Genomic DNA, 8,985 nt, shown 5'->3' on the forward strand with positions numbered 1-8,985 from the left:
AAGTCACAGATACAAGTGATTAGAAATAAGGCACCTAAAACCTGGGTGATGGATACACAGAAAATGATAAAGAGACCTGAAGTGATCTTGATGGAGCACTGGCACTGTCCCATTTATGCCCCCGTCAATAAAGGTACGAGAGTATCAGTATGGTACTTAGGACCACTGACTTCTGATCCAGTGCCATCAGAGGTCAACTCGGCTCTGACACACTTGGTCAAGTTTCTTAACTTATGTGTGTTTTATTTTTTGCAACTATAAAATGTGCGATAATTCTAATACCTAAGCACATAAGTTTGTTTTGAGGATTAATTAGACATATGTATATGTACACTATAATCATCCAGTCTGTATGTAGATTAGAGCCATAGAGCCTGATGGAGAGTAAGAGCTAATGTGATGAGGTCATGTCACACAGCTGGTTAGTGTCACAGCCAAGAAGCGAACTTGGTCTCCTGACCACCAGGTCATTCTATTACTCTTTACTGGCTGTATGAGTGTTAATTTAAAATTTCTTAGAGTAGCTAGGTATCTCTAGTTTATCGAATATCTCAGTAAAATGAAAATTAATATATACGTTAATATAGATCCAGAAGCTACCTTGAAGCTCATGAATAATCTATTAAGAATTCAAAGAATAATATATACACTAAGCATGCTGTGTTATAAACTTTCTTAAATGTAATTTTCTGTTTTGTTTTGTTTATATTTTTGAGGTGTTTGGCAAAAAAAACCTAATTCACATTTTGAAATAAATGACTGTAAATCATAATGTTTTACCTCTTTCAAGGGTACTTGTATATTCATCATGTAAAACAGCCTTCGTACTAAGTACCTATATGGAATTTCAGGAATCAATAAGGGAGAAAGACATTTCTATGTGTTACAGGGGGTGATTTTCTCCCATATTGCTTTTCATGGGCATTTATTGAAGCAACTTTATTATTAACTTACCGAGATGCAATTAAGATGAAAGAGTAAAACAAAAGCAAAGCAGTTTCATTTGGCAAGTTTCCTAAGGAAAAAAAAAAGATAATTGCAAATAGCACATACATAAATGCACATACATATTGATGAGTTAATGATATGTAGTTACTCATGTTTGATTATTAATCAGGACTCTTGGTTGCAAGTAACAGAAACCCAACTTGAACTAGCTTAGGAAATAGAAAAGAATGTATCGACTTATAAATAAGAGGAAAGGTTGGCTAAATAAGCCATAGAACGTCCGAGATGAAGCTGGATCCAGGAATAACTTAAGTTAGGTATTCAAACCCTGCTAGGACTGTCTTGTCTTTGGAATTTTTCTGTGTGCTGACTTGTATCTCACTACATCACTGGCTTCTTCTACAATCTCCAACTTCTAGAGTGTGATAGATTTTTTTTTTTTTCCATATTTTGAAAATCTCAAAAAAAGATTGATGTGTTGGGCGCCTATCCCTGAACTGGTCAATAATGGCCGGCAGGGCCCAGTCATGCTTAAGATGGTAGTTCCCATGACAAATCAGTAGTGTAGTAGTAGATGAATTATTTCCCAGAAGTCTTCTTTCCTTCAGTTCTTCTCTTTTCTTCATTCCCTTTCTTCATCTCTGTCCCACCTGACCACTTACTTGGCTTTAGCCGCCAAGTCCATTCAAGCCGTGGCACCTTGACACCACATCAGCAAGTCAGGTTTTGCTTCGAGCCTTGACTTTTTTCATAGTGTATTACCTGTAGGACAATGACGTCATTCTCTTGCTCATTTGATTGCATCTTACAAATTGGATGTGTTGTTATGCTGAAAGAGCTTTCCCCAGTGGAGATGAGGATAAGGAGGGAAAAAGGGAGAGCGAGAAGCAGATACCCCTGCCCCACCATAGTTACATGAGCATATTAGCATGATCTTACAATCATCTATACACTGCTAGTTCTGGTTGAAATGTCCTCATAGGCAGTATCTCCTTAAGAGTCAGCTGCCCTTTGGATAATCTTTGTTGGAGAAGGGTTACTGGCTTTTACATGGTTAGCAACTTGTGCCTCGGGTGAGTATATAAAGCAGAGAATGCCAGGAACAAGAACAGGCAGGAAGAGAAGTGATGGGAATTTACAAAATTTCCAGCTCATTACAGGTTCCACCCATCACCTCTCCTTTTGTTTTAATTTTTAATTTATTGAATTGCAAGTTGTTTGTGGGAAACTATGGTCCACTCATGTTTCAACAAGCAACATCTTAAATGGATAGACTTGGAAAAATAAGTGCAGAGAAATTGCTCTTAAGAACTGTAATACCTCCTGTTTTTCTCACTCTGAGCTCAATATATTTAGACAAATGAGGAAGGTCACTTCCTCCTCTTTTTTTTTACCCTCCAAAATAAAAACTAAAGCAAGATACACTATACTTAATATAGATAATGAAACCTATTTAACCTCAACCAAGTAGGGGAAGCATGTATTTGTGATAAATTCATGTCATGAACAAACACAGGGATAATTAGGACCTACATAAAATGTACAAATCTGCAAATTGTTAGTTTCTGATAAAAAAAAAAAAGTCTGTGAGTGGGTGATCTATTAGCTTTCTAGAGTACCGTAATAAATGACCACAAGTTGGGTAGCTTGAAACAGCAGAAACTTATTCTTTCACAGCTCTAGAGGCCAGAAGTCCAAAATCAAGATGTCAGCAGGGCCATTTTCCCTCTGAAGGCTCTAGGAAAGAATCCTTGCGTGGCTCTTCTAGCTTCTGGTAGTTTCTGGCTTTCCTTGTCTTATGACAGCTTGACTCCAATATCCGCTTCTGTCTTCACATGGCCATCTTCTCTTTCTGTTTGTTTGAATCTGAATCTCCCTCTTCTTTCTTTTCTATAAGGACACTAGTCATTGGATTTATGACCCACCCGAAGACAGTGTGACCTCATCTTATCTAATTATATCTGGAAAAGACCGTATTTCCAAATAAGGTCACATTCTGAGGTTCTAGGTGGACATGAATTTTGGAGAGATGCTGTTCAACCCAGTACAGGGCAATTAAACAAATATATATGTTTCATCAAGTGTTATTGTTTAAGTGATTGGTATTTGAAGGTTGCAAAAGAATGTGAATTAAGTTTACCGATGCTCCGTGGCTTTCAGAAGACCATTTTGCACTGAATCTGTTTCACAATAGGTGCTGGTGAAAGACCAGAAGGCAGGCAGTTTTGTCAAGGATCCTCCAACTCCAATCACAGAAAGATAACATATATTTCCTCTAAGATTTTTCACCCCCTACGGATATTGCCCTGTGGATATTGCCGTCTCCCCTTAAGGGCTGGATCTCTGAAGATGGGGAATCTCCTCCCATGCGCTCGCGGTGTGCACCTGGGGCCTGGTGCACCCGGGCGATGGTCCGTGGCTCCATCGGGAGCGCGAACCCAGGACCTTCTGCATGTAAAGCAGACGTGCTAACCATTACACTATGGAGCTACCCTCACCTCTTGTTCTGAAATAGTGCCTTGGTTATAAGTTCTAAGGAATTTTGAGACACATAAGTTTGTTTTTTTGTTTTTTTTTTTAAATCTTATCCATGTCTTTTTTTATCCTGACTAGAATAGGGTGACACCAAATGAGATTATTTAAGTCATTTCATTATTTTGTATAATTTTTGTATATTTCAAAAAAAAACTGAATATGTATAAAGGTTGCTGATGTTTAAGATTTTTTAATCATTTAGTCCTTTATCAAGTTCTACCCCCAATTGTCCTATGCAGCTAGAGTGTACAGACATTCATTCCTCTCTCATGAACATAATCAAGTCACTTACTGAAAACCAATTAGGAGGTATGCACAGTTTTTAAAAGGTTTGCAATGGGAGAAAAGTGCCTGTACCCTGCACCAAACAGGTTGTACTTATTCATAGCCGAGGAACAGAATGCAGAGCAAAATAAAGAAAAATCGAAATGTGGAGGCAAAAGTCTGAATCATGAATTCTGAGGTCTTATATGAATGGTTGTGAAAGTATCTTCAGTATCCCAACAGGAGGATCAGAAGGGGAAGATTGCAGAACTGATTCACAGTTGTGAGCACCTAGGTCAGTGGTGAGGGGTTGGTAAGTAAGTGACCTCTTGGGGAAAAGTGGTGAGTTGAATGACTGGAAAGATGTTAAAGAACTAAAAGATCAGGAATGAGGGACAGAGGGTTTCAGAGGGAGTAGAGTACTGGGTGGTTATAAGTACAGAGTGCGATAGTGGGATTGGGTTGCTGAAGTGCAGCGCAGGGTAAATCAATGTTATTGAGAGACAATCAAGAAATTAGGAGGCAGTGAACAGCCTCATTGATATTGGCTTCATGGAAGGGGAAGTATTCACTCATTGATGACAGCCTCATTGATATTGGCTTCATGGAAGGGGAAGTATTCACTCATTTCTAGTCGGTAAATAGTTGTTAAGCAGTCTCTGTGTTGCAGGGACTGTCCTAGACATTTTTGACCTGGGTAAACAGGGTAAGAGATGATGGGTCACAGGGGCTTTATACTTCCCAAGTTCAGTTTTATGGTTAAAACAGTTTAATTTCCACCTTGGCCTTGGCTGTGCCTAGCAAGCAGCCTTTTCTTCTTCTCTTTCATCTGTGTTTGGTTCTCAGTCTTTATTATGTCCGAGGCTAATAAATAACTCACACTTGCCAAGCCATCCTTGCCAGGTGTCTATTACATATGATGGTGGGTGTGCAGGACTATTGTCTGTTCTGGGTCTGTAAATCCTACCTATGTACAAGGACACAGTGATCAATAATGTGGTTTAATATGTCACCAGGAGTTTGCTTCACTTCCACCCACTTCCATATCACTACTTTATATATTTTTTTTATTTATTTCTTCTGCAATCATATAGCCAGACTAAAACAAAAATTAAATTAAATTAAATGTTTATTCCAGTCTCAGAAATACCAATTTATCTATATTTGTATACTTTATATTGCCATACCTTCTTGGACAATTTCTATACATTTAATATTTTTTGAATAGAAGTGCAGTTGTGTGGTGTCATCACCTTCCTTGCTGGCATCTATCAGCTACTTTTCTTAGTGAAGCCTTTCATCCTCCATCTCATTGGAAACAATTTCCAGGGTCCTTGGTGCATCTCCAGCAGGTCTTTCTGCAATAATGTATTGCAGTTAGGAGTACTGACTTTGATTGAGGTCAGGCAAGTCTGGTTTCAAATCCCCATCCATCAGTTCCTACCTGTGGTACTTTAGGCTAGTTGCTTAATCACTGAGTCTCAGTTTTCTTATCTGTAAAATGTAGATTAACCTTTACCTTATAGATTTGTTATAAATATTAACTGAAATATGTCTAATATAGTAGCTAGCAGATAGTAGGTGCTGAAGAAAAAACAATATTATTATTCCTAGAATGTATTGGTAACTTGGAAGCTTGGTGTTAGTTTCAGTACTTCCTATATTAAAAGAAAAAAGAAAAAAAAAAAAAAAGAACTTGCTCCTAAAGCGTGCTTTTAAGAAGTTTATTTGAAGCTTCTTTTTGGCAGGCACCACCCAGTCTCACATCTCTGCATGCACACTCTTAGCTCTCTCTTGCTATGCCTCAATGAAGGCCACTAGTTTCTGCAGTTGCCTTGGCAACAGCCAACTGTTATTTGCTCTAACAGCTCCTTTCGTGGGCCTACCTTGTAGAGCTCAGTACAACCTATTGGTCCTGCTTAAACTTATAAGACACTTAGCAAACATCTCATATGTGCCTAAATATTTTACTGTGGACATATTAGCAGTGCCCTGTCCCCCTGGGAGTACTGAGGTACCCAAATAAATCAAGTCTCACAAGAAAACTCAAACTAGATGTAGAAACTAAACTCTAATAGAAATCCTGGGTTACCCTTTTATGTAATTGTTGTATATTATGCAACCATGCTTGAATAATAACTGTCATTTCCAAGCAAAATAGAAAATAGTTTCTGCCTTCAGGGTGCACAATGTTTTAGAGACTAGACGAGTGCAAACAAAGCCATGTGCAATGTCATTTCTGTGAATGCGATGTTAAAAATGTACATATTGTAAGTAAGGCATGATTCACTGGGCAACGCATGAAAAAGCTGGATTTTAAAACTTGAACCCTGGGCTGCTTATTCAGATCTCTGCCTATCACATACCATTTCTCTCTTTTGCTGCTTAGATTTTTCTATTAAAAGAAAAAAAGGAAAACCTACGTAGAAAATCAAAATGGAAAGCTTTAGGAGAAAATAGCTGAAAACACTTTATCTTTATATTCATGTCTGAATCAGAGAACAAGCAAGCACTTTAAAATGCATCGCCTTCATTTAAGTAGTTAAGACTAAAAGCAGCAGTATGGATGAGCTCCAAGACACCTAAACTCTTGGAAATTTAGGGACACATGAAAGCTTCTTTGTCAGATAAATAGAAGATTCAAAGAACATTGTAATTGATGGCAACACCCATAGACCAGCTGGGCTAAGTACAGGGCTCATGCATTTCCTCTGGATTTAAGGCTCGTTGGGATGTTAAGACATGCTTAGCTTCTTCTGAGTTCCTGGACTAAAAGTGGCCAAGGGAACTAACAGAAAGAACAAAGGCAGGAGCATGTTCACATGGATCCTGCTTTCAGTGTTGGGACTAACTTCACTACTTATTCTATTTTCGCTGGTTTCTACTTTCCCTCTCCTAATTTGAGCAGTGTCACAGGAGCACATCACTACAATGTTTCTTTCTCTTTCACAAATTCTAATAGTAAAATTCTTATTAGAATTTGATTTCGATTACTAAAATAAAAATATTCATTATTGAGCCCTACTTTGTGTCCAGTTCTATGCTCAGCATCAGACAGAAAATAGGTGGATAGATATAGATAGATAGATAGATAGATAGATAGATAGATAGATAGATAGATAGATAGACAGACAAATGAGACATCATTTATCACCTCCAGTAGGAGTCAGTGAAGATAACATTTTGAGGTGGAAGAGAGGGAGACTAGATAGTTATACTTATAGCCTTATTTTTTTTCTATGTGAAAAAAAAAGGGGAAAGGGAGCAATGGAAAAGTAAAACCTGGAAGAGAGCAAGCAAGTTTTGAACGTGCTGCTATGCAGAATGATAAGGGAAACAAAAGTGAGTTAAAAAACAAACAAACAACATATTAGTAAAGTCCTATGATTCTTGGAGTAAACGGTTATCTCATCTTTGTTATTGTCATCATCATCATCAATATCGTCATCATCATCATCATTATCGTCATCATCATCATCATTGTCATCATCTCCAGAACAAATTATACTTGAACAACATAACCTTTACATAATTGAGAAAAGTATTCCTTTGTAAAACTGATAATCATTTATGCTAGTTTCATGCTTCTTGCGGCATGTTATAGGGTAATTTAATTTATTACATTCTTCTTATTTGTGCTTATTTAGGTTGAGCCAATGATACAGAGAGGCCACGAGAGTCTAGTCCATCACATCCTGCTCTATCAGTGCAGCAGCAATTTTAACGACAGCGTTCTGGACTATGGCCATGAGTGCTACCACCCTAACATGCCAGATGCGTTCCTCACCTGCGAGACCGTTATTTTTGCCTGGGCCATTGGTGGAGAGGTGGGGCTAATGATTACTAAGATGTAGCACAATTAACTGATCAAGTTTTTTCCTTATAATTCTAATACTTATAAGTAAAGGGTCTGTCTATACATTACTTTTGATATGAGGGTGGCTTATTTTTCTTTCCACAGGAAGTAATTCTTTCCATAAACCATTTTATTTCATCAACTATAGATTAATGAAGTTCCAGAATATTGAAATATCTTTGAGCATGGTCAGTTTCTGAGTGGTGTAGAGCTCTCAGGGTCTTTCATAGGACACTGTTTCATGAAATGTTCCTTATTTAGGGCTTTTCCTATCCACCTCATGTTGGATTATCCCTGGGCACTCCGTTGGATCCTCATTATGTACTCCTGGAAGTCCATTATGACAATCCGACTTATGAGGAAGGTGAGTTTATTCTTCATGTATTCTACCTATGAATTTTGAAAAGTTTTGTAACTTCTGTCTTAGAGTTGAAATAAAATACCATCCAGTGTTAGAAAGAATTAACCTATACATTTATAATTCCAATCAGAATATTTTTAGAGCAAAAGAGGGTACTATTAATAATTACACTGGGACAAGCATCAGTAACAAGGCAAATGGACCTTGAGGTCGCTAATCTTAGAAAAAACATTTGCAGACCATTTATTGCAGACTCTTTTCCTTTGTGATGTAAATTAGTCCCAAATACATGGTGCTTTGAAACATTTTTTTCTTACTACACATAAAAACTACTATTCATCACACTAGAAAATATTAAGTATTTTGTAGTGTGACGGGCTAAGCATAAATACACTCAAAAATATTTATGTAGTCACACTGTATAATATGATATTAAAACAAAGAGTGGTAAGTATTTACATTTGATTTCTGAATTTACTTATGTAATATTCAAAACCAAAAATTGAAAGATTCAATATGAAGTTATCAACAGAAGCAATTCAGTTACTATTTTACATTGATTTGTGCAATCATTCAGCAAATACTGAACACCAACTATGTGATGTTTGTGAAAAACAGACACATTATAGTTTAATGTGAAAGAGAAACAAATAAATACACCAATTAACATAAAATTATATACAAGCTAATTGATCCAAGAATCATTTTGTCAGTCATGGGTAGGTAAGTCACCTCTGCAGAAAAGAGTTAATTAATTTCAAAAAGTTAATGGAACAAATTTAAGAAGTTTTAGATTCATACTTTGTCTCCGAAGTATGTCACAGCAAAGAATGATTCTTATTCATCTCCATCCCACAATGCCTATTGTAGTGCTTTTCAGATAATAGATTCATAACAATTGTTGATTGAATAACTGTTGAATACATTCAAACTAGATGTAGAAACTAAAATCTAATAGAAATCCTGGGTTACCCTTTTATGTAATTGTTGTATATTATGCAACCATGCTTGAATAATAACT

At 36.9% G+C, this 8,985-nt stretch overlaps 1 protein-coding gene across 1 annotated transcript in view; it reads left to right on the top strand.

The window, feature by feature from the left end:
* Window positions 1–8,985, top strand: part of MOXD1 (monooxygenase DBH like 1) — an 82,646-nt gene that overhangs the window by 51,782 nt on the left and 21,879 nt on the right. Inside the window, exons 5-6 of the mRNA XM_011358699.1 lie at window positions 7,395–7,574; window positions 7,865–7,967. Coding sequence (XP_011357001.1) covers window positions 7,395–7,574; window positions 7,865–7,967 — 283 coding nt within the window. The remainder of the gene's footprint in view (window positions 1–7,394; window positions 7,575–7,864; window positions 7,968–8,985) is intronic.

Source organism: Pteropus vampyrus, unplaced genomic scaffold (assembly GCF_000151845.1).
Source record: "Pteropus vampyrus isolate Shadow unplaced genomic scaffold, Pvam_2.0 Scaffold43, whole genome shotgun sequence".
NCBI classification, from domain to species: domain Eukaryota; kingdom Metazoa; phylum Chordata; class Mammalia; order Chiroptera; family Pteropodidae; genus Pteropus; species Pteropus vampyrus.